Source organism: Amphiura filiformis, chromosome 4, assembly GCF_039555335.1.
Source record: "Amphiura filiformis chromosome 4, Afil_fr2py, whole genome shotgun sequence".
Lineage (NCBI taxonomy): Eukaryota > Metazoa > Echinodermata > Ophiuroidea > Amphilepidida > Amphiuridae > Amphiura > Amphiura filiformis.
In genome coordinates this window covers 75,964,327-75,990,313 of record NC_092631.1, presented here as the reverse complement: position 1 = coordinate 75,990,313, position 25,987 = coordinate 75,964,327, and the positions used below count along the sequence as shown (strand labels likewise).

Here is a 25,987-nt window from a genome sequence, read left to right as displayed (position 1 = left end):
AAACTTATTTTGTCGTAAAAAACGTGTGATGTAATCGAAAACCAGCGAATAATTGGCATGGCGTAACAAGGTGATGGGGTTAAAGTTGAAGGATTTTGACCATGCGAGATAATTGCAACAGGTTACTGTGTGGCAGACTTTAATAGATAGTGGTTGTTGACAGGAAGATCCGGAATTGTAGACGAAGAATAGAGTTACGAACGAACTGCAGTATTCATACATATCAATTGTAATAGATAGTGGTTGTTGACAGGAAGATCCGGAATTGTAGACGAAGAATAGAGTTACGAACGAACTGCAGTATTCATACATATCAATTGAAATAATGGTAAGTGTTATCTTTATTTATATATTGAAACCGTAATAATGCATCCGCAGCGTGTACTTAGAGCAAATTGTCATCAAGGCAATGTTTCAATGTTTGGCCCAAACGCCGGTAGGCAATGTACAGCTATTGCCTTGATGTTCTTGCTTGCAAGTTTTCAATTACCATGTGATGAATGGAGTAGTAGACACTTATTGCTGGCTATGCAGTATGGTACGGAATTGTATGGTAATCTTATTAATTCTCAGTACAACGGAAGGCCGATCTTTTAATGCCACAAGATTTGCCAAATATTTTGAGTGCAAGCATGGTAGAAAGAGACAACCACACTTACTCAATAGATTATTATCATGACAGTATATATGGTGCGATTCAGAACGAGCAGGACAATTCTAGCAATAGCTTAGCTATGAACATTCAAAATGCCATTGTGATTGCACGTAACGTATCCCCACGCATAATATTGACAATTGGTGGAGCGTTTTCTGCCACATCGGTTGCTATAGTTTGTCATGATAACGAGACTCATTTTCTTATAGATTCCCATTCTCGCAACAGTGCTGGTGAAGTTGCGTCTGATGGATCAGCTGTGTTACTGGAATTTGTGGGTGTAGAAAATTTGGTTCAATACTTGCTAGCTATGTATAGTGGAAATCATTTCACAATGACACCTGTGCTAATTAATGAAATTAATGAGTTGACAGGTTCTAATAATTATACTGCACAAGAAGCATTTCATAACAATGAGGAAATGGAAATTGATGATTGTCACAGTGATATAAAAGTTGATGTAAATGTACTGAATGGGACAAACATGCATATAGTGTCACCAGATGTAGAAATTGAAGCAGTTGAGAACACAAACATGGCAAGTACTGGCACGAACAGTGAAATGGTTGTTGAGAACAGTGATAATCATGATAATGTCCAGATGTTTCCAGAAATAGTTGTCAGGAACAATAGAAATACTACATTTTCAACTGATGCTGGTTGTACGGCTAAAGAAACTCAGTCATTATGTAGTACTAATAATATGATGGTGGAGGATAGTGTGACTGTTAATATGAGCAAATTGCATGTAGAACTAGAAGATCAAAATAAACAAGACGATTCTGCTAGTGCATTATATGTGTTGGTATCGAGTTACAGTAATGAACTTGAAAATGTCGAGGTATTTTCAACATGTGACCCTTCAGATATAACACCGACCATATTAAATCCAAAACTAGTTATTGGAAACAGTACCGGTAGTAACATTACTAGAAATACTACATTCTCAACTGATGACAGTTGTACGGCTATAGAAATGCAGTCATTATCTAGTACTATGGATGTGCAGGATAGTGTTAATATGAGCAACTTGCATGTAGAAGATCAAAATATGCAAGATGCTGCTATTGCATTATATATGTTGGTCTTGAGTTACAGTGTAACTTCTAGTATTCATGTTGGTATAAACCCAGAAGCTGCAATACAAGCATTACTCCTAGGCAAAGCACTATACATGAACATTATAGCCACCAACTTTAAAAACGTTCCAACTGTTTTGTTTGTTCATGACTTGCCTAATTGCATTGAATATCTTAACTCTACCTTGACAATTTCATATTATTTAGATATGATATACGGTGAAGTCAGTTCATGCAACAATACAAATTTAGCAATGCAAATGCTTGAGGGAATGAAGCTAGCATTACAAGTATCTCCTTATAATATTTTTTCTTCATTAGGGAGAGCTTTCGCAATTATTATGAATGAAGCTGGAGATATTGACGTTATTGAATGTGTTACCAATTCACCTTGTTCCAAGAGTTATGATACAGTTGTTGTTTCTCGGTTCAATAGCATTGAGGAAGTTGTAAATGACTTAAGTGGTAAATTTGCTTGCAAAATGTATGAAATTGTGCCAGTTGTTATGTGTACATAAACTAGTGAAACTCAGAATGAAGAAATTTGTTTGAATCCATGCGTAGTACATGTAAAGACATGCAAGAATTCTAATGACACAGACGTAAACTCACTGTTGAATAACACAAATATTGCCATTGACAATGGTACAGGGAAAAGAAACCATTCTGTGAATAAACCAAGTTCATATCAGCATTCAGTCAATATCAGCCAATTAAAAAGCGATGAATTGAAGTATGAGTTACAAATAAGGATGACAGCACAGTTTTTCTGTCAAGTTTGTAATAAAATTTTGTTTTCAAATCAGACACAAAATATCTGTGCAGAAAACTTTACAGTGCTACAAGAAGTTGGTTTTGCAAATTCTAGTGTCACAGTATGCAACATTTGCTTGAACTCAATTATGAAAAATAATATGCCTGCATGTGCTGTATTCAACAATCTTGATGCTGGAGTTGTGCCTGAATGCTTAGCAGATTTAAGCATTATTGAAAAAAGACTAATAGCACAAATGCAGAGTTACATGACACTTGTTATACTTCCTGGTGGTCAATATGCAGAAAAAGGTTTAGCCATTCATTTTCCTTTAAATTTAGAAGCGTATTTTCAGCAACTTGAGAATGTTCAAAACGAAGAGTTGGTTGTGGTTGCAGAAACTAAAGCTGGTCATAGTATGAGTTCATTACAAATGAAATCAATTGCTAACATGAGTAAAGTGAAAAGAGCTTTATTGTGGTTACAAAGAAACAGCAAATTATATGCTACATTTCCAGCTCATTTATTATACCCTGCTGCAAATAATACAAACAAAGAACAAGTAGCAAATGTGCTGAATAGTGACGAGCATTCGGGCGTTATACCACTGAATTATAGCGTACCTAACATGAAAGCATCCTCAATAATAGAAAATAGCAGGCAGTTCTCTCTGCCTGTACAGTTTGACCAGCCAACTTGGATTTCGCAATTGTTGCATGGTGAAGAATTGGCATTCCCATGGTTGTTTCCTTATGGAACAAATGGCTTGTCAGAGAAACGGAACAAGGCTATAACACTCCTAAAATACTTTCATCATCGTTTATATAATGTCGACGCACGTTGGCGCACAGATATTACATATCTAATGTTTGCTGTGAATCATATGGAGCAGCAAAGATTATCTAATGATATTAGTATTCAGTTACGTGTGTGCAAAAGTAATAATCCAGATGATAGGTACACGGTAAACGATCTGACATCAATTCAGTCAGATGAGAATGTAAGATCACAATGTTACATGTTTATGAAAAACATACGTGGGACAGCAGCGTATTGGGCAAACATATTAAGCAACTTGCTTTCAACGGTAAAATGTCTAGGTCCTCCCACATTATTTGTAACATTGTCTGCAGATGATAATAACTGGCCAGAGTTGAAAATGCTGCTTCAAAACATTACATATGATGACGCATTACGAACACAGTCCGCTGCACAGCATATACGTAAAGATCCTTTGTTGACATCATTACATTTTGAAAGAAGATGGCGTGCATTTTTGAAATACATTTTGAAAGGTCAGAATAAGCCTCTTGGTAAAATCAGTGATTACTTTGCACGTATAGAGTACCAAAACCGTGGGTCTCCACATTTACATATATTTTTGTGGATTGAGGAAGCCCCGTCTTTAGAGACAAGTTCAGCTGATGATATAATAAAGTATATAAACAGTGTAATTTCTACAACACTACCTGCAGAGGAAGAGAACAAACAATTACACCATTTAGTCAAACGATTACAGATTCACCATCACACAAAGTCTTGCACTCGCAACAAGGAATGTCGTTTTGGATTTCCAAGACCTGTCACAAGTGAAACGCATATTCTCAATAATGTTAATATCAGTGATCCCAGAATTCGGGGACGATTCTATGAAACAAAGAGAACAACAGAGGAGCAGTATGTTAATGCTTATAACCCATTTGTCTTGATGAAATGGAGAGCTAACATGGATATCCAAATGGTGTGTGGTGCAAATGGTCTTGCCTATTATGTGTGTAATTACATTGCCAAAGCTGAGCCAGATGACTTAAAGGATGCTCTGTATAAAACTATGATGGACATTCAAAACAACCTGAAGTATCAGTTAGAAAGCAATTGCATTTAATTGGGAATTGTGTTTTAAAAACAAGACGCCTTAGTGCTCAAGAAGCAGCTGCACGTGTGGGTCATCTGCAGCTAACTTGGTCAAGTAGAACTGTAGTTTTTGTTAATGCCCGACCAGAGAATGAGCGTTATAAGGTACTTAGACCAAAGGGAGAACGTGATGAACTACCAGATGGTAGTACTAACATTTTTATCAAAAACATTATTGATTACTATATAGATAGGCCCTTGAATTTATCAGACCTAACATTATTTGAGTTTGCTTCATGGTATATCAAGTCTGCATCAAATAACATGAATGTTTCTGACCGCTGTCAGCAGCGAATTAAATTACGGACCCTAGATATTGTTATGCAGAAAAGAACTAAACATTGCATCATTCGTACACCTAAATTTTCAATGAAATCTGATAAATACTTCTTCTCTATGTTAATGCTTTATTTGCCTTTCTTTGATGAAGGTGAACTGTTAAGTCCATTCACTTGTGCTGAAGAAGCTTTTCTGAACAAGTATAAGCAATTACAAATTGCTCAATTTGTACATGAACCCCTCATACAGCAAATACAACAAGTGGTACAGATGATGCAAATTACAAGAGATGAAATTGGACCAATTGTTGCACCAAATACATATGAATCAAAAGAAAGTGACACTGAGGAACCAGCTCCAGACTATGCAATTATGGCTTGTACAACCTTACTGGCAACTGATATTGAAGCCACAAGCAGAAGTCCTGCTGTTGACAACACAACAGTGGCTGATATTCAACCACCTATGATAACATTAATTTCAGAAGAAGAAATAGAAAACCAAGTGACTCGTTTAACAGACGATCAATTCGCTGTATTTCAGCATGTCAAAGGTTTTTTTGATGCCAGGAAAGCTGCAAATGAATGTTTGCGTTTATTTGTAACAGGAGGTGCTGGAACTGGTAAATCATTTCTCATATCAACTTTAGTCAATTGGCTGAGAACGCTTCACTACACAAATATCAGGTGTTGATCCTGTTTTAATTTGTGGACCCACTGGAGTAAGCGCAAGAAATATTGGCGGACAAACATTGCACACTGCATTTAAGTTACCAATTCAACACGGTTATGAACCTAGTTATAAGGAACTTAGTAGCCGCTCCCTACAAGATTTACGAAGGAAATATAGGTCCATCCACACTGTAGTTATTGATGAAATATCAATGGTGTCAGGACAAACTTTGCTCTATATTCATCGAAGGTTATGTGCTATCAAGAATAGCAATGATTATTTTGGTGGATTGAACATTCTTGTTATAGGTGATTTTTATCAACTGAAGCCAATTCGTGGGAAGTATGCTTTTACAAATTCATTTTTGTGGAGTCTCTTCAGACCATTTCTATTGTCCACTAATATGCGACAAAGTTCTAGTGATGGTTATAAAGAACTGTTGAATAGAGTACGTGTAGCAAATGTAAATGAGAATGATGTTGACATTCTGAAATCTCGAATCATTACGAATGAAAATCCTGCATTTATTGGTGCTTTGCGTGTATACTCAACACGCAATGAAGTGGATGAATTTAACGTTGAGCAGCAAAATGTTTTGAACGGTGATGTCATTACTGTACTGGCTGAACATTCCTTTACTTCATCTGATATTGGGGACAAAGTTAACATTTCCACATTTATTCCACCTGACGATCGTGATGCCGGTGGTCTTTCATTGACATTGCAATTTACAATTGGAACTAGAATAATGTTAATTCGCAATATTGCAACTCAGCAAGGCTTAGTCAATGGTGCCATGGGATTTGTACACAGCATGTTATATGAAGATCAATGTATTACGGAAATTTATGTTAAGTTTGATGATCCCAACATTGGACAGCTTTTTTATAATAAAAACCATGATGCCATTGCTATCCGTAAAGTAACACAAGAGTTTTATAACCAGGGACGTTCCTTATCACGAACACAGTTTCCACTAGTACCAGCTTGGGCTACTACTATTCATAAAGTGCAAGGAATAACCTGTGATAAAGTTGTCGTTAGCCTTGGAAAGACAGTCTTTGCAAGTGGCCAAGCATATGTAGCACTGTCACGTGTAACCACTTTGAATGGATTAGGAATCTTAAAAATAGATATTTCAAAAATTAGAGCTGATAAAAGAGTGCAGCGATTTTACATGAAACTAATGCAGGACTTAAATTAGCCTCATTATTGTATGATATTGTAAAGGCAAAACAAATTTGTTTGTCAATTGACATAACAATTAACATTATGGAAAAAACCAAAAGATTGATGTACTATAAACAAAAGAAGTTTCGTTTAGGGGGAGGGATAAAAATACTCGATTATAATGTACAGAAACATATTGGCCTGAAGAATGTGTCTTTATTATGATTCTGTCAAAATTTGCAACATTTCATTATTACGATTCTGCCAGGGAGGGGAAGGCGTCAGCTGAGAACGTTACTAGTTACGTTTATACTAGTATAGCATGTCATCAATCTTTTGGTTTGTTCCGTATACGTCAATATGTTCAGTGACATTTATTTGTTACACTTTTCAACAGAAACCAAAGAAAATGTTGGTCATATGTTGTTATGTGTTACGAAAATATGTGGCGAAGGCATCCTCTGATTTGCATAATTAATGACCTCATTTGCAGATATTGCCATCATCATGTCAAATAAGGCATCTTTTAATTTTTAATTAAATATGCTAAAGGAGGTACTACACTCCTGCCCAATATGCTTGGTTACGTAACTCCTTGGTAACTGCATCACGCACCTTAATTGGTAGTACATGCCATAAACTTTGTGTTTTGCGATCATTTGGATCATAGTGCTGCACTCGAAAGCATGATCCAGTTGACATAGTCATAATCAAATTACACGTAACACTTCCATGGCGAGTTTTGTGTTGACTTTGCTCAAACTTGATAGGGCATATATAATAGAGGCAATAAGTAAAACTACTGCATTGGAAAATGTATTTCAGCACAGACACCAGTTGTAAAACTTATTAGCCAAAATTGTAGGCAAACTAATATTTGATCAATAAATCAATAACTACTTGTCTTGAATTGTTAAATTTTTAGTGCAGTAGTTGTAATCCTTGCCCCAATGATATGCATATGTACCTTGTCACAAATGCCCTATTATGTTTGAGAACAATGCATAAATAAGCACTAAATTGGCAAGGGGTGCAGTACACCCTTAAATTACTTGGAAATAGCTTTGATTAAGCCAATATTTTGTTTAATTAAAATGAAAATGGATGCATACCAGTGAAATTATCATTGAATTTATGTAACAAATGACACATTGGTGCACAGATTATTGAACACCTACAATTTGATATGTTCATTTATGTTACAACATTATATTCATTTGGAAAACGCTAGACTATATTTCAAGCCAAATAAATTAAGCACAAAATGTTATATTGCATTCTTGCTTGTACAATAATAATACTTTAAACTTGAACACTTTACAATTTATTATTATAATGACACACTTCAATGAAAACAATATTTCATTAAGAAAACACTACCGTATACTATATTACAAGCAAAATTAATTACAAAATGTTATTTTGCATTCTTGCTAACTACAATTATAATACTTAAAAATAGAACACTTTACAATTCATTATAATGCCACACTTCAATGAAAACAATATTTCTTTTAATAATGACAATAGTTACCAAATACTTGTACAATAAGTAACAAATACAATTACAAGTACATAAAATGGTAAGTGAAAGTAATTAATTTTGCAAATACAAATCAAACACTTCTATCCTAATCTGCTACAATAATTAAAAATATAATCTTTGCAGTGAATAACAAAATAATGTAAATAATATACAATTTAACTGGATTTAACCATTCCAAATTTGTAGCAAAACCTACATGGTTAAATATCAATTGCAAGGATTAATTTGGATCAATTAATATAGCAGGCTAATATCACATCTATATGTACTCAGAATGCTTAGATACAACTTCCCAAGACCATACCAGCCGATCAACTGTATTGAAACTTTCAGTAAAGTAAATAAACACTGTCATAAGGCTATGAGGATAAAGGTGATAAAGTTTGCTGAAAGAGCAGTGAAATCTTATTAACAATAACAGTCTGTTCTACCTATTGAAACTGCCATTTAAGTTATGTTCTTGGTACTTTTTCTCCACTGCAGAATACACTCAAGAAGCTGAAAGGCAGCAGCGCCGGTACCCGGCAAGTCTTACCATTGAAGGTAAACATCGTGAAAGCAGTGAAATGCAAGAACAACCTAATGGAGGCCATTGTTGTTGACAACAGTGCATGCAGGTAATTTCCACCTTCCTTTATTTTAGTGCGTTATCACTTCCTCGTTCTGCAGTTCCAGTATACAAAATAAGCGTGATAAAATAAGCACATGATTTCATTGACACCACCTTAGCATCATGTTAATCAAGAAATTAGATTTGTTATGTTTAAATTGTATTTTTACATACAGCTTTGTATTTCACATGCAATTTCAGTACAAGAATTGCAATTACAGTACTTTAGTAAAAAAATTCAAACAATTCATTTCAGATACATGTATTAAGGTACAGAAAATGGCTCTGTTCTGAAAGCTAGTGACAACTTAATAAAGCCATCTGTAGAAACAATAATTTCATAGTTCTATTTTAGAAAATCTCTCATAGAATAGCCATGCTTCTATATAGATAAGCATTTCATATGCTAACATGTCATTATTTTACTTTGCCAGTTATGTTTATTAATAAACAAGTGATCTATCTTCTGCATGCATGCACAATAAAATTATGTGCAATTTCATTATATATAAATAACAACTCCTAAAAGCAGTTCCCAAAACCTTATATATTCATGTTTCTATTATGTCATTTCAGCAAAGTCGTCATCTACAACAAAACATGCCAACCCTTTGTTGTGGAGGGTAATGCCGTAATGCTACTGAACACGTTGGTCAAAGCTTCAGAGATAATCGTCGACCAACAGAGTCGCATGGCGTTGTTGCCCAAGGCACTTGAAATACCAAGGAAAATCATGGACCAGGCTGAAATGCTCCAACTATCACAGCAACACCAATCTGATCAGAAGATTGAAAACCTTACCAACATAGCTGATTCAACAACAGTAACAATTTTGGGACAGATAACTGAGGTAAGTTCATATACTCCAAAATGTAACATTACCTGGCATGCAAGGGTGAACATAACCGTGATTAAACCAAGGGTCACTTTCATTAATAAGTGGCCCCTGGTTTATCCACATTTGGAGTGAACCAGGGGCCAATTTGGATAACCAGGGGCCAATCAAAATAAAGATGTGTTGGATGAGTGATAGAAACAAAAGTTGCTTTGAATTTGGTATTTTCATTTAATTATCCAGGGAGACAGTTTCCTGAAAGAGTGTTTCCTGCTCAATTAAAATTATGATGGAGGCAAAGCTATTTCAGAGTTTGTACGGGCTACATTGCTCATGTCTAAAACTTATTCCACCCTTGCTGCCATGAGCATTTCGTGTAACAGCTTCACTTCCATTACTCTTTTCAAATAAAGCTCACATTTGTACATTAGTATCACCCTCATATTGTGACTATTTTCTGCATTTATTTCAAACTGGTTCCTGGGTACTAAGCAAAGAGTAAATGATACAAGCAATCAAATATGAAAGTGTACCAGTATTAGAAAAAACATGTTCTCAGAATGGTCATTGGATTTCAAGATCAGAAGTCACAATTACAAACTTTCTTTCTACTACCTCAAACTTAATGAGTTGAATACTTGATTAACTTTATATGTCATAAAAAATAATGTACAATTCTCAATATGAGAAGAACTTGTCAAACACTCAAACACATTAGCAAGTGCCAAATTATTGCACTGCTTGTTTGTGTCCAAAAAAGACCATATACCCAAACAATTGAAATCACTGACATACTGTTAATGCAGTGTCAGTATAATGTCACAGAATTCCACATTTGAAAAAAAAAAAGCCTTTGTAGTATTGAATGGTACTAATCAATGTCTAAATTGTTTTTGTTTTTTAACCAGCTCAAGGAAATCCAAACATTTCCAAGTAAGTACCCACCATTCCAAGATGTAGAGGTGAGAAACGGAAGTCTTTCAGATGACACAGGGTGTGTTGAGTTTGCATTGTGGCGGAAGTTAGCAGCTTCAAAAATCCAAGTTGGGGACACGGTCCGACTACACCAAATGACTAAATCGACATCCACCTATGCTGGCACATCAAGACCTAAAATTACATCTGGACGTTACACATCCATTGAGGTAAGTTTACACATTTCCATTATGTATCCATTTTCAATTCCTTAATCATACAAGGTCATGTATGATATCATGAGCCAAAAAAATCAGAACCACAAATTTGTAGGACTACTGGTCCTTTTCACTTTCAAAATTATTACATTTCTTAAAATCAACATCCAAGACCAAAAAGTGTATACATTTTTGAAAAATTTGTTTTCCAAGAAATTCGCCTATGCAAAAAGCAGCTTGCAGCTTGCACAAAACTCAATTTAACTAGTAACATTATAATTAATTGGGTTTCTTTAATGTTACGTAACAACTCCATCAATATTTCTGGTAAAGGACACACTATAGCCATAAATCAAATTTCACTTTTCCTATATCGTGCTAAACAGGCCTTGTCTTTTGAAAAAGACTTGAAAGTGTTCAATCACATTCCCTAGAATTTGACAGGTGAGCTGTAGGCCAAAAAAAATTGAACATATTACAGATGTAAGCAGTAATAACACGTTCTCCTCAGTTCCATTTTAAGATAGTGATCACTCTAACTCACCTTCAACAATGATGCCTGCTGAAAGTGTAATATAACAAGTCCTATCATACACCAAATGCCAGCTATATTTTGCCACAAAAGACAATGCCTCCTCAGATTGTAATGTAATGAGTCCTTTCATACACCAAATGTAATATATGTTTTGCAAATAACTTCAGCAGTGTCTCTTGCATTTATTCACACACATATTGCAATGATTCAAACCTATATTGTACCTAAAATCTGAAAGTTTATTTCTGCTCTAAATAGGACAGCATTCATCACACTTGTAATACTACACAATTACCAGAAAATCAAGTTTCTGATTAATTTGCATTTTTCTTCAAAACATAAAAACACACTTGTAACAGCATTTTATTTGGGTAAGTGTATAGCTACAAAACGCACTTGTAACAGCATATTATTTGGGCAAGCGTATAGCTACACTACACTCCAACATTCATCTTTTTCTAACATTCTGCTTATATTTCAGCACACAGTAGCAGCTTTTAACATTAAAGAACCAGAAGACAACTTTGCAGAAGATGGCGTCATCGAGGCCGTCCTTAATGCAGCTCTCTACACTGCTTGCAGCCAGTGCAAGACATCGACCAAGGAAGGACAGTTTTGCTTTAGATGCAACACAACAGTCACACCTATTAAGATGCCAAGGTGTGAAGTTCTCATCAAACAAGAGGACGACTACACACCAGTGACTCTTTTCAAAACACAGCTTCAGGACATTATACCCACAATACCAGAAGAAGTATCAGACCTGACAAGTTCCATCATGACTCACCTCCCAACCACGATCCGCTTCACGCGATCTCCCAAGAAGGGTAATTCCTCATCAACAGCCCTCTCCAAAATGAAGGTGGTATCAACTACAACAAATTAAGATGTTTATATCTTGTAAAGTCAATCAGAACCACTCACTAAGTTCAAGAATCACCACCACGTATCTAGGGTTGACAAACAGAAGGCCTTAACTCATAAAGTGCCTTTCTGAGAAAAATTAGTAAAAATAATATTTTGCATTGAATGTGACCAAGTATTATTGTACTTCAGATGCAATAGGAAGTTAATTGAGTTAAGAGTTTATGATTTTGGTACCAGAATCTTAAAATGGCCACAAGTGAAATAACGCCTTCTGTTTGCCAACCCTCGATATACAATTTACATTGAAGATACCTGAAAATTTTCTTAATTCCAGATTCAACCCTTCAACAGATGCTCCTACTTCTCATTTTTGTAAAGTACAAACAAATATTAATATTTTGAAGAATCTGTTTGCAATTCATTACTCCTGATTTAATGTACCAGTATTCAAAAGGACCGTTCATCATCCACAGCATCATCTCCACACTTTCCTACAATAAAAAAAAACCCAAAATTGATATCACTGGAAACAACTGCCTTCATGACAGTTACGCTTCCAAATATTTCAATCAGATTAATCATTTAGCACAATATACTATTTTCAATTTTGTTTCATATACCACAACAAAATCAACACATTGTCCATGCACCAGTGCCATACACTTCATCATGCATTGCTCTCAAAATCAACTGGCATTTGAAATATACTTTTCGTGGATACTTTCTGGAAAATGCCAAAAACAGTGGATGCTAGAATCATGAACTACTCCTTTAATATCATGTGATTAATATTTCCTGTACAGATGAATGCCAACTCAAATGTCAGGAATTTCATGAACAATTTTGTTTTGTATTTTCTCAAATTGTTAATTATTTCACATAAATATTAGTGTTATGTCATGAATGCCAACTCAAAATGTCAAGAATTTCAAGAACAATTTTGTTTTGTATTTTCTCAAATTGTTAATTATTTCACATAAATATTAGTGTTATGTCATTGACCTACTTGTCAAGCTCCTCAGTACACATAAAGGAGCACTAAGCTCCTGCTTTTCTCATAATTAAAGGATTGCCAACTCAAAGTATTCCTGAATCGAACATTTATCATGCAATGAACCCCAACAGCCTGATCAGGTCCATTCAAAAACTATTGCTTTTAAATACTATTCATACTTATGTTTCCAATTATTGGAAACACTTCTCATCTTTAGAACTGCTTTACTCAGTTCTGATAGCATTTGCTGCAAAACGCAGCTTTATAAGTGCTTTCTACTATGTTTGAAGCAAATGAATGTTTCATATTTCTAAGAATCAAGTTCTTTTCAATAATGCAACCAAATATACTGCCATATTATTATTATTTATTTTTTCTTTATTGAGGGTTATACTGCTTCAGTACCAAACACTACTTTTCAGGCAGGCCCTCATTGAACAAACATTGCCATAATCACATTACACTATTATACATGTAATCTGCTTCAAGCCTGAGTCAAATAACTGTATTGAAAATATTTTGCATTGCTGTTATCATCATGTCAATACAAAGTTATACCTATTATAGTGTCAGCCACTTGACCAAGCAAGGTAATCAACAGCATGTTACAACAGCTAGGAAATTATTTTGACCAATTAAGACCTGCCAATTTCCACACATTTTCAAGGACCAAAATGTCCCTAATATCATTTCAATGTCAATATTGGCTACTTTTAAATGACAATTTCATTTCCAACATTTTGCTGTAACATATTCTTTAGTCTGTTGTAGTCAAATAACTGTATTGAAAAAATTTTGCTTTGCTGTTATCATCATGTCAATACCAGCGCCTGGTAAGACGATGTTAGATTGTAAGGTGTCATATTATTCAAGTTTGTATACTTAACAATGGTGACCCAGCGCCTGGTAAGACGACGTTAGATTGTAAGATCTTATATTATTCAAGTTGGTATAGTTAACAATGGTGACCCAGCGCCTGGTAAGACGACGTTAGATTGTAAGGTGTCATATTATTCAAGTTGGTTTTGTTAACAATGGTGAACCAGCACCTGGTAAGACCACGTTAGATTGTAAGGTGTCATATTGTTGTATCTGTTGTAGTAAGTTAAGCCTTCTAAAACTTCAATCTGAAAATATTGCCAACTTAACTATGAGTTTTTCAATACCTGTTTTATCTACATGTACAAGATTTTTGCCTGGTAACACAACGTTAGATTGTAAGATCTTATATTATTCAAGTTGGTATAGTTAACAATGGTGACCCAGCGCCTGGTAAGACGACGTTAGATTGTAAGGTGTCATATTATTCAAGTTGGTTTTGTTAACAATGGTGAACCAGCACCTGGTAAGACGACGTTAGATTGTAAGGTGTCATATTGTTGTATCTGTTGTAGTAAGTTAAGCCTTCTAAAACTTCAATCTGAAAATATTGCCAACTTACCTATGAGTTTTTCAATACCTATTTTATCTACATGTACAAGATTTTTGTCTGTTTCAGAAGCTGTTATTTAGATTAATTTTTTCTGTAGTAGCATCCTTTAAGAATTAAGTACTTTTTACATGTATAAGTACTATCTATTTACAACTGAGTGGCTCAGTATCAAAACAGCCCAAAGCATTTCTGTGAAAATTGACGACTTTTCAGCTGAAAGTGCTCTACTGCCTTCTGTTTATCTACCACAGAATTTGCACAGTTGTAAACAGTCACATTTTACTGCAGAGGTCAAAGAAAGCTCCCATTTCTTATATTTCCCTATGCATCTACAATGTGTCAGTCAATAACTTTAACACAATGATAACAATGTGCCATAGGCCATTTTTATACCGTGCCACTCAATTATCAGTAATGTATTGTCTGTACAAACACCTTGCACCCATTGTGATCATGAAAATGCTAACATGTATTGAATTGCTTGCCAGTACAACACATTCAATTTTGCATCTTCAATCTAGTCACAAGCTTTAAACCAACATCTCCCCACACAAGGATCTGTGTATGTTTGTCTCGCACTATTGTTATTGTACATATTATTTATAAGGCACCATCATGTATGTAACATTTAAGTATAGATAAAAATTAGTATTTAGTATTCAAAGTGTCAAGTAAACAATCTGTTGATATTGTATCCAAAGTTACAAAATCATACATTCATGTCAGAGGCTATAATACCACCTTCAAGTCAATCTCTTTCAATTTCATTTCCATTCACTTCCATTCTTTAATAACCAACATGTGCCTTTTATAACAGTTAGGATTAGCTTACACGAAATAATTACATCAAGGATTGACCCATTTCAGGGACAATCAAGCAATTTCTTTACCCTTACTTCATTTCACAATATTGCTATTTATTAGAAAAAGCCAAACAATCAGTGCAATACAGCTCATGCCAAACATGTCCAAATTCTCAAAGTACTCTTCTCATATTTTCATGTCACTACTTAAGCAGCTATTTGTAACAACTGTCTTCAAATATGCCGTCCACTTGTAACAAATAAACAAGTTCATATGAAATAACATTTATTTATTTTTTTTAACAGTAACGTAACTAGATACTTTCTTACCTATTTTGATATCATGTACATATGTTTGTTCATTACATAATATTTTTTTTATTTAACCTTTTCTTAAACACTTTTGTAATATATAAACACATATGTACTCATCTTTATGTCAAACTTAATAAAGAAACAAAAATTCACACTTTGTCTCACTCATGTCTTCTTTTTGCATTGTTTATTACAAATAATAATTTAAGTCTACATAAAGTACTTCAAGTAGAACATACTCTAATGTCTCAGTTTCCCCTATCCATCAAAACAAGCATAATACAAATTTAAACTTCCATTGCTTTATGTAATCCAGTTTGTCACCACTCATTCACTTGTTATCCAACCACCTCTATCCCTTCAATTACTGCGTTGTCTTTTTTAAAGACATTTCTTGTTTTCAATAAGTTTTGTTTTGTTTTGTTTTTTGTATACTTAATTTAGAAGAGCTCTTTCTGTGTCTTAAATGCAATACCACAGATTAATAAACACATAGATTGGAACGTTCCGTGCCTGTGCCCTCTAAACCAGGCGGCGAGTGGCATGATAGAGCCGGCAACTTGCCAACTTGTGAAACCGCCCGGCCGTATGGCATTTTCCTTATACTCGATTAGTTTTGTGTGGGGGGGGGTCATTATCGAACCCCAACGGTTTTAGCTTGAATTTATCTTATTTATTAACATAGGCATATTTGTTTGTGATATTTCAAGCGTTTTAAAATTTCAAAATAATCCCATTCAATTACACGGTTGACGATGAAAATTTACTAAATTTAGAGAATGCACGGCGACCACCACCGGGTCTAAACGTACTTGAATTCAGCTGACGCCGCTACATCATTCAGACCTGGCGACATCACTCATCATACGCGCGAAGTTTCATTTGTGTACGCTCGCGCTATTTGAGCTATTTTGAGTTGGCTCACGCAACCCTGACTTAGCGTCGACCCCACAGGCAACATGCCCACAATCGGCGGTATGGTAAATACATCTAATCTTATTGATCACTTTATTATTAGAAATGATTTCTAGCATCAACCAGACGTATACTATTGTGATACGTGAAATAACGCACTAGAGCATCGATCATTATATCGAATTATTAGTATACAGCAGGAAACAAGTACATACACACGAGAACACAGGCCGGGCTAGCGCAACACTTACGACTTGCTATCCCCGGTCTTGTCCTCCGCACCCGAGGGTTTCAGTGATTCAAAACTGGACCGAAGAAAACACATTGTTTCTTTTTTTCTTTCTTCTTTCCATCAATCCTTTCGTTCCAAAAGGCAGAAAGATTGTAAAAAATTAATTTATATATTTATTTATCATTACTTTATTTCTTGCTACACGAGATGAGATAAAATGAATGCAAAGTAAATGTATTATTGCTTCATCCAAGTATCCATCATTTCATTGCCCGTTGGGTCCAGTAAACGTCGACGCGCTAATTCTTGGATCGATTGATGAGTCTGGTACCGAAAATTGGGTTTTTCAGAAAGAATCACTTCTTCCATGAACTTTGCAATATCACCAGTTGTCTTTACTTCCGAACCATAGACGTCTTCAGGGTTAGTTGATACCATTCGCTCGACAATGCCCCTAGTGTCTTCCGGGATTTCTCTTGCTACAGCTTTAAGGAGCGCGGTAGGATTAGGTCCAAACTGTGCCGTCATTTCGGTAATTACGTGACCTATTTGAATGACAGAAACCCTGAAATGAAAAAATATACAAAATTACAGTTCTTGAAGCATAACTCCTAATAAACTTATAGTCAACGGGTTATAGGCTGCCACGATAAGCCTAAGATAAGAGTATCATGTTGTGATTTAGATAGGACAGGGAAAAACAAACACGGTAATCACGATTTGAGTATGAGGGCGCTTTGATAGCTGCAATTCCTCAACATCGCTCTCTTGAATATAATATGCTCCAAAAGTCGTCTTTAAAGATATTTATAACTTTGTGTGCTTACAATTGTTCTTCATTATTACCAAGGACATCATTGATTTAATTTTCTTGTACTTTTCATCGCTTTTTCGTGAGTAATTTGATATTTTTCGTCGTCGTTACCAATGTGTATTTCGCTACATTAAACTCTGGCTGATACGTTGTCGCTATAGACTTTATCATATTGACTGTTCGTTACCAACGATTGACTTGTTTATGTTTTCGTGCTTAAGTTGTGATCATCATGAACAATTTACTACGATATTCTATGTCAACGCTTATTTCCATCGGAAATGGTGCGAGAAACTCTATTCTAAATAGACTTGACCCAATTACCTGGAATAAAATCAACAATTTTGGTATCTGTTCATCCAAAACACAGCGAGGATGTCGGGCTGGAAAGAATAAACAGCGTAACATCAAAACTGTCACTGATATCTTTGATCGTTCTGGTATAAAATTTGAACGCGGTGTTAATCATTCTAACCTCTCACCCATTCAGATTAACCACAATCAAGGCGGTAATCTCATTCACATAGCGTGTAACTCTGTAGGCTCTAGTTATGATATAGGCCTGCCTCGAACAAAATTCGCATCTTGGAATGCGTGGTCTATCAATAAGAAAACTACGTCTCTTGTTGACCTTGTCATCGACAAAGATCTCGATGTTCTGGCTCTGCAAGAGACATGGCCCACTGGAACACCGCGAGATGACTGCACGCTTGCTGACATCAAAAGCTCACTCCCGAACTTTGCTATCTTCAATACCCCTAGAGGAACGCGAGGCGGGGGCGTGAGTCTATTGCTGAAGAGTGGATTTACTGCACGTTTCAACACATCCACCAGTTTTGATTCATTTGAACACACGGACTACTCGGTCTCCAAGAACACGTCCCACTAAGAATCATCAATGTGTATCGCAAACAGGAGATTGCTTCCAAAACGTTCCTCACCGAATTCTCCTCGCTACTTGAATGTGTTCTATCCTTGCCTGAAGAGGTTGTCATCACAGGTGATTTTAACTATCACGTGGACGTTGTTGACGATAGAGACGCGTGTGCCTTCAAAGATCTTATTGATGAAGCTGGACTCCAACAACATGTCTCCGGCCCAACACACCGCTCAGGACATACTCTCGACCTCATGCTTTCGCTTAAAGACTCTAGTTTGATTAGTGATGTTGGTACTGAGCAAAGTTTGCCTTCTGATCACTATGCTGTGTTATGCACCCTCAACTTTGCTCGTCCTGCGGCTGTGAAACAGAGACTTCGCTATAGAAAAATACGCGAAATTGACATTGATGAATTTAGGAACGACATTGCATCATCTGAAATGTACACTCATCCTGGAACCAATGTTAACGAACTTGCAAACCAGTACAACTCTATCCTTCGCGAGCTTCTTGACGCTCATACTCCAGTCACTGAAAGATCTGTCAATGTTAGACCAATGTGCCAATGGTACTCTGACAGTCTTCGTAGTGCAAAGAGGCACAAACGCCGTCTGGAGAGAAAGTTTCGGAAATCAAAACTTGAAGTAGACAGGCAAATCTACATCGACGCCTGCAGGTCTTATAGATATGCGTTGAACGAATCAAAACGTATTTACCATAATGACAGAATAACTGGAAGTAACTGCAAACAGCTGTTTAGAATTGTTGACTCGCTCACCAACCCGAACAAGGACCGCGTTCTTCCAACGTCCAAATCTCCTGCTCACCTCGCAAATGAGTTCGCTGACTACTTTGACAGTAAGATTCAGAAAATCCGTGAAAACCTGAACTCGAGTTGCCACACCGAGCTTTCTGTTACTCTCGTCGATGATTGTTTCAGTTGTTTTAGCGAGTTCAAAGAAATGACGGAGGATAAAGTTCGTGAGCTGATCATGCAATCTCCAGTGAAAAGTTGTTCTTCTGACCCTATACCTACCCCTCTCCTGAAGAAATGGGGACTTACCACAGTGTTTCAAAGTTGCTAAAGTGACACCTCTAATCAAGAAAAAGTCGCTGGATAAAGACACTTACAAGAACTACCGGCCGGTCTCGCTACTCTGCTTTCTTTCCAAACTTGTAGAAAGATGTGTCATGGCTCAGTTACAGGATTATTTGACCACCCACAAACTGTACACATGCACACAATCGGCATATCGTCCTAGCCATTCCACCGAGACTGCGCTTTTGAAGGTTCGGAATGATCTGCTTCAGTCAGTTGACGGCCATCGGGAGGCAGTGCTCGTCCTTTTGGACTTGAGCGCTGCCTTCGATACTATCGACCACCAAGTCCTTCTTCAGAGACTTCAACTTCGCTATGGCATATCTGGCACTGCTGTAAAGTGGTTCTCCTCTTACCTCAAGGATCGCTCACAAACTGTTAACATTAACAACTGCGAATCCAAGCACCATAAGATTATCTGCGGTGTACCTCAGGGATCGGTGTGTGGTGCTCCGCTATTTACTCTCTATACTGCACCAATCAGTGATATTATCTCTCGCCACAAGTTGCAGCACATCGAGTACGCGGACGACACTCAAGTTTATGCATGTTTTGAACGGCATGAGAGAGACTCTGTTATCCATCGTCTGGAAGCCTGCATTAGTGACATCAAAGCATGGGCAGTGAAAAACAGACTCCAGCTTAATGACGACAAGACGGAGATATTGCATTTTAGTTCGCGTTTTATTGACTCCGAACCACTTCCACCGGTTAAGATTGGTGATGCGTACATCAGTTCAAGCCCGGAGGCTCGCAATCTAGGAGTCACCTTTGATAGCCATCTCAGACTTAAGACTCATATAAGCAACATTTGTCGCAGTGGCTGGGCATTTATTCATAAGCTTGGAAAAATCAGGAAATACCTCGATAACAATTCCACTGAGCGTTTAGTCCACGCTTTCATCACCTCCCGCTTGGACTGCTGTAATTCGCTCCTTACAGGCCTGCCCGACATTGATCTGCAGAAACTCCAGAAACTTCAAAATGCCTCGGCCCGTCTCGTCACACGCACTAAACGCAGAGAACACATCACCCCCATCCTTGAGCGCCTCCATTGGCTACCAGTATCACACCGAATCAAATATAAGGTTCTTCTTCTTGTATTCAAAACTCTCAATGACCATGCTCCTGTCTATCTAGATGAGCTGATATGCCGCTATATGCCCATCCGCACCCTTCGGTCTTCCTCACATAACTCTCTCAGGTTTCCATCGCAGCGTCCACGGACACAATATTATGGCCATAGAGCTTTCGCTGTTTGTGGGCCAGCACTCTGGAACGCTTTGCCATTAGAGATCAAAAATGCTGCTACAACTGACCAGTTTAAATGCCGTTTGAAAACATTCCTTTTCAAGGACTACTATGGTTGATTGCACCATGCTGGAGCATTGTTATGACTTTGTGCTATATTTTTACCATATTTGTGTTGATCATGATAATATTGCTTTTGTTGTTTTTGTATATACATTTAATATGTTTTGCTTTTTAGAAATTACTGGAATTATGTGATTTCTGTTATGTATTTTATTGTTTAAATTCGCTTTTTATCATGTTGCCTGTACAGCGCTCAGTGGCTTGCTTGCTTGCAATGGGCGCTTATAAATCCCTCCTTTATTATTATTATTATTATTATTTATTATCATTATTATTATTATTATTTTATTAATATTATTATTAATCATGATCATCTGCTATTGGGATCTTTGCTTGCTGGAGGCTGTGAGTGACCTGGACAAAGCAAGCTAGTGTTTTGCATGTTGTGAATTTTAACTTTTATGTTGTAGTGTCTAAGATATTGTAAGGGGCAGAGGTTCTCGCATTGTATGAAATCCGTCATTATTCATGTTAATAATATTATCATTGTTGCTGTTGTTTTGTTTTTTCAAACGATAATGTACAAAAATAGGTCTAATAATGTCAAAAATAATAATGAACTGAAACTTACCAAACGTTGAATTTTCTCAGCGGTGGAGCTACTGATTCACTGAAGCCTTCCAGAGCAAATTTAGTAGAATTGTATTGTGCAAGTTCAGGTACGGCTGAAAATAAACGTGAATAATTAGTACTCAAATCTCGGGATCAAACTGATCCAAGCAATTCTCCCGGTTCTATCAAAAAATATGAAAATTCTTAATTATCAATCAGGCTTTATTTAGGCCCATGCATGGCACCTCAACTGCCTCCAAGGGTGCAACTAGGGTTTGTGACGCCCAGGTCAGAAACATTGCACCCCTTCTGGAAGAAAGAATAGCTGACAAGGCTGCTCCTAATAATGACGTACTGTTCTTGAACATTTCGCAAATGCTACTAATTTGGTCATAATGTGAATTTTGCCATTACTGGTGTCTCATAAGGAAAACATTTTATTAAAATACATGTACGCGCGAAAATGTAAACTTTCACTTGTATATCACGTAGCGGTTAATTCACCCCATTTTCCAACACAGCGACCGGGACGTGTTCCATTTTACCTCACGTTCTTAAGTTGCTCTTGTGAGGCTGGACGTAAGAAATGTATTCGATGTTAACAACTTGGCAGAGAAGCTTAAGAAGTACGAGAATGCTATGATTTAGGTGGAAAGTGTATCAAGTCACAAATGCTTTTATTTTGCCAATATAACCTACTATATGCACTATAATAATATTAATGTTTTAGATTACAATAATAAAATATTGCCTATGAGATTGATTATCAATTTATGGCCTAGTGCCAAATCTTTGAGCGACAATCTAGAAATGCTATTCGGTTAGAGATGACATCTGTTACATAGATTATGAATAGAGAGGGAGGTACTCAAATCGAAAAAAGTAGACCCATCAATATACTAATTCCTCTAGAAATTTGGACTCATTGACATACTAGAAACCTACATTTTCCTCAAAATTGACACAAATTGTTTTAGCTTTTGCATCTTTTCTCCAAATTTGGTGGAAATTTAAAAGTAATAGCTACAGTGCGGAAAATTAGTCTAGAATAAGGGGCCAGGGAGAAAAAAAGCAGTCTAAAAGCATATGACCATTGACCTCATTAATGGCGTATACATGCTCACTCACACAAAGAGAGGTCAATTACCAGGCTATTGTCAGTAGCCTTAGTCGGATGTCCCTCGGCTCATTATGCGTCTCAAATGTGGGAACAAAATGGCCATGCGTGGCTGTGGATTCAACCTACCATGGCGATTTCTGCCATGAAGATATCGGGGCGATGACACTGTGCTCCGGAGCCATATACAGGATCTCATTTTGCATTTAGGTTTTTAAGCCACATACAGGAAACAAATTTGGCTATAACTACGAAGAAAATTGTATGCAAGACGCCTTATCACTAAAGTAAACAAAATACACAGCCATTTGGTCTTGCTAGCTTTTGTCAGGGATATTTGTCTCATAGCCCTGCTTTTATGAAGACCAATTATTTATTTTGTAACAGAAAATATATTATACAGGTTTATACACACATTGCTGGGTCATTACAAGAGTCAATAAACATTCAATTAACTATAGATAATGGACTTAGTTTTGTGCAATGTTGTTATATTTAACTTTTTCTGAAGTAAATCGCCTGCTGCATAGTTTTCTATACAGATGATATAGGCCTAATCACAAAGTAAACATTCAGTATACTGACCATGACCTGCTAGTTTTGATTAACCAATCAGTTATGTGTATTGTCAGCATGTGATGGCTATAAGCCAATTATTGCAAACATGTTTATAAAAAAGGCACACAAATTCCTACACTGAATAGACTCTTTGCCGGATTTAAGGGCTAAAGTAGTCCTTGTCATGTGGGGTAGGATTAGATAAAGGCATACAAACTAGGGTATGAGATATTAGGAATTATTTCTTAGCCTCTTAACCACAGGGTTGGTGGGCTAATAGCTATTCAAGACACAGGATAATGTAAGGGATAAAATGTGCATCTGAGATGTGGGGGCAAGTGGCATCATTTCACTGCCGTGAAAAAATCCGAAAATGCTACCCATGTTTGTGGCACGTCATTTGGTCATTTGTACTGCGTACCCACTCCCTCCGTTGTATCACACAGGAAAGAGATAAACACGTGAGTAAATCATTACCTTTTAGTCCTAGCACACTGGAAAACTGAAGAATCCTGCCACTGCGCTGCTTTTTCATGTACGGGACTACTGCCTTGGTCATTCTCACGCATCCAAAAAAGTTGACTTCCATTTGGTCATAGAAGGATTCCGTGGGACTAGTTTCCCACCAATCTGCTGTGCCCACTCCTGCATTATTGACTACAAAGTGAAATATCAAACCATTAATTTATCACTGAAGACTGAGATATACCACACGCTATCTTAACCTTTCCCCGATTAGTTACCTAGGTAACAAGGCAATAAAGGTCAAAGCCCATTGAATCCTATTGACCTTTACCTGTTTTGTTATCATACCTATATGTAACAGAGCAGTCCAAAATAATACAATATATTCTTATTTTTATTTACTATTTGAGACTATTTTGATTAGAATTAGAGCACGTTTCAATATCTGACCCCTGTGCAATTCACAGTTTGACATTTGACCCTTTTGCCGAGAACGTTACGTCGGTAAAATTATACATTTTCTGAAACAGAAGGGTCCGATGTGCCCTGAGTAATTTAATTTGGTCATTTAACTTTGTTTACAATTTAAAGCTATTCCATGAAAGATGGGAACCCCCTTTAGCGAACATCGTTTCTGCGCATTGCAAGTAGGCGTGACGTCAAATGACGACACCTCAGGCATACTCGCAAAGGCTTATGGGATTTGCCGAAAGGTCATTCTAAATTGGGAGGGCGTAGGACGAGCATTGAGAGCGTCAGCGAGAAACCTGCGCGTCATGTTACTACTTGCTATTGATACTTGACTGGTTGAAGTTTTACTATGGCTCTAAACTAGAGCAAATGGTTCAGCAGATATGAGCTGAAAAATAAAATTTTGTCTCAATTCATGCCCTTCAGCCATAACCCTATTTAACCCGTTTTACGATACCCATCTGAACCTTTTCATGTTTGTAACTCAGGTTTGTTCTGTTGTTCTGGTATTGTACTGTATATAATAGATTATACTTTGCATTTTGTAAAGATTCTTAGGGCTACTAATATTCAAACCTACCTAGTACATCGATTCTTCCTTCGCTGTCCGCAATTTCCTTAACAGTTTTATCAATTGTCTCTTGTTTTGTTACATCCAATTCGCGAATAAAGAGTGTATCGTCTAAACTACTCCCTGCTTTGGTTTTCAGATCATCCTGTCTGGTAGACTGATTACGCATAGTAGCATAGACCTTAAATCGACGCTGAGGGTCTTTGGCAAGATGTAGAGCTATTTCTTGCCCGATTCCTTTTGAAGAACCAGTGATTAGAACTACTAAGGAAGTCATCGTTCTTGCCCAAAGTGAGTTATACCTTTATAATATTGTACAATGGAAAGAATGGACTTTGTGCGCTTTGACCACAGTTGATCATGGTCGTGATCGATGACCTCTCAGGAACAATAAGATAAACTGATGAGTGATGATAAAGATACTAACACGACTAAGTATGAACGTTCTAAACTTAATAACAAACATTTAAAAGCCAAAGAACTCAATACTATTTTGTACACGCACGCATTTGCCAGGTCTTGTTAAGACTGTATGGTGAGCAATATATGGTAAACCTACATGACGAACTCTTTCTGTAAAATTAAAATTCAACTATGGGATCAAATCAAAACTCGACCGCCAGTTCTGGGCGGTTTCCGGAGGATCCGCCGGAAATCGCCCGGAACCGAGTTTTGATTTCAGGTTTAATTTTGAATATCTTTTTTTTCTCGGTTGGTCCCACATCGCTTGTTTATATTAAACGTTAATCCTAATACCCCTTGATAAATTTATGACTATTTTTGCATTTTTTTCTCAAAAAATAATAACACACTGGTAACAAAAGTTATGTATATTATAGGGGCAAGGAATCCAGTTACTACACTGGAATTTCAAGACAAGCGGTACGTTATTTATGATGAGAAAAGAGGTACCGCTAGAATGTACCTCGTTTCTTAACATCCCAGCAAACACACAACGTTTTCGACATCATTCGCAAAAGGTTAGAAAAGGTTGCCGGAAAACGTTTAAATGTCAGGTTATATAAGGACATATAAAGTGTATAAAACGTTTTCATAACATTCAAAAACATTAATTGCTGATAACCTACTGCAAATATTCTAACATAAGGTTATTTAAGTGTTGACAAAATATTTGGCAAACATTTTGAGACCATTTTAAAAATATTGTTGTGGTGTGTTTTCATACAAAACGTTTTAAACGTTTCCATGACCTTTATATAACCCGATATTTAATGTTATTAAAACGTTATATCTAAACCAAAACCCAAAGTATAACATTTTTAAAACGTTTTAAAAACATTTTTTTGTTTGCTGGGATATAATGAACCACTTGCCTTATAATACTG

The 25,987-nt window shown here is 36.5% G+C and overlaps 3 protein-coding genes across 3 annotated transcripts; 2 read left to right on the top strand and 1 right to left on the bottom strand.

Annotated features, from left to right (window-relative positions):
- Positions 1–127: 127 nt before the first annotated feature.
- LOC140151415 (uncharacterized) lies at positions 128–15,745 on the top strand. The gene is made up of 5 exons (XM_072173748.1): positions 128–328; positions 8,553–8,686; positions 9,256–9,529; positions 10,423–10,659; positions 11,664–15,745. Exons 1-5 carry the CDS (start codon positions 326–328, stop codon positions 12,066–12,068), a joined length of 1,053 nt encoding a protein of 350 aa, XP_072029849.1. The 5' UTR covers positions 128–325; the 3' UTR covers positions 12,069–15,745.
- A 2,041-nt stretch (positions 15,746–17,786) lies between these two features.
- Positions 17,787–19,519, top strand: LOC140150376 (uncharacterized). The gene is made up of 2 exons (XM_072172386.1): positions 17,787–18,335; positions 18,470–19,519. The coding sequence occupies exons 1-2, from the start codon at positions 17,787–17,789 to the stop codon at positions 19,517–19,519; spliced, it is 1,599 nt and encodes a 532-aa protein (XP_072028487.1).
- Positions 19,520–21,474: 1,955 nt separating this feature from the next.
- On the bottom strand, positions 21,475–24,918 carry LOC140150375 (retinol dehydrogenase 8-like). Its single transcript, XM_072172385.1, has 3 exons — positions 24,651–24,918; positions 23,612–23,791; positions 21,475–21,572 (listed from the first exon to the last, which is right to left on the bottom strand). Exons 1-3 carry the CDS (start codon positions 24,916–24,918, stop codon positions 21,475–21,477), a joined length of 546 nt encoding a protein of 181 aa, XP_072028486.1.
- Between the last annotated feature and the right edge of the window lie 1,069 nt (positions 24,919–25,987).

Excerpts from the sequence above, each read along its gene's own strand:
- LOC140151415 (XM_072173748.1), top strand. Across the intron at positions 8,687-9,255 it reads GTTGACAACAGTGCATGCAG|CAAAGTCGTCATCTACAACA; the intron begins GTAATTTCCACC and ends ATGTCATTTCAG. Across the intron at positions 9,530-10,422 it reads TTTTGGGACAGATAACTGAG|CTCAAGGAAATCCAAACATT; the intron begins GTAAGTTCATAT and ends TTTTTTAACCAG.
- LOC140150376 (XM_072172386.1), top strand. The coding sequence starts at position 17,787 with ATGAACAATTTACTACGATATTCTATGTCAACGCTTATTTCCATCGGA. Across the intron at positions 18,336-18,469 it reads GAGGAACGCGAGGCGGGGGC|GAGATTGCTTCCAAAACGTT; the intron begins GTGAGTCTATTG and ends TATCGCAAACAG.
- LOC140150375 (XM_072172385.1), bottom strand. The coding sequence starts at position 24,918 with ATGACTTCCTTAGTAGTTCTAATCACTGGTTCTTCAAAAGGAATCGGG. Across the intron at positions 23,792-24,650 it reads AGGAAGAATCGATGTACTAG|TCAATAATGCAGGAGTGGGC; the intron begins GTAGGTTTGAAT and ends TTCACTTTGTAG. Across the intron at positions 21,573-23,611 it reads CAGTGTGCTAGGACTAAAAG|CCGTACCTGAACTTGCACAA; the intron begins GTAATGATTTAC and ends GTTTATTTTCAG.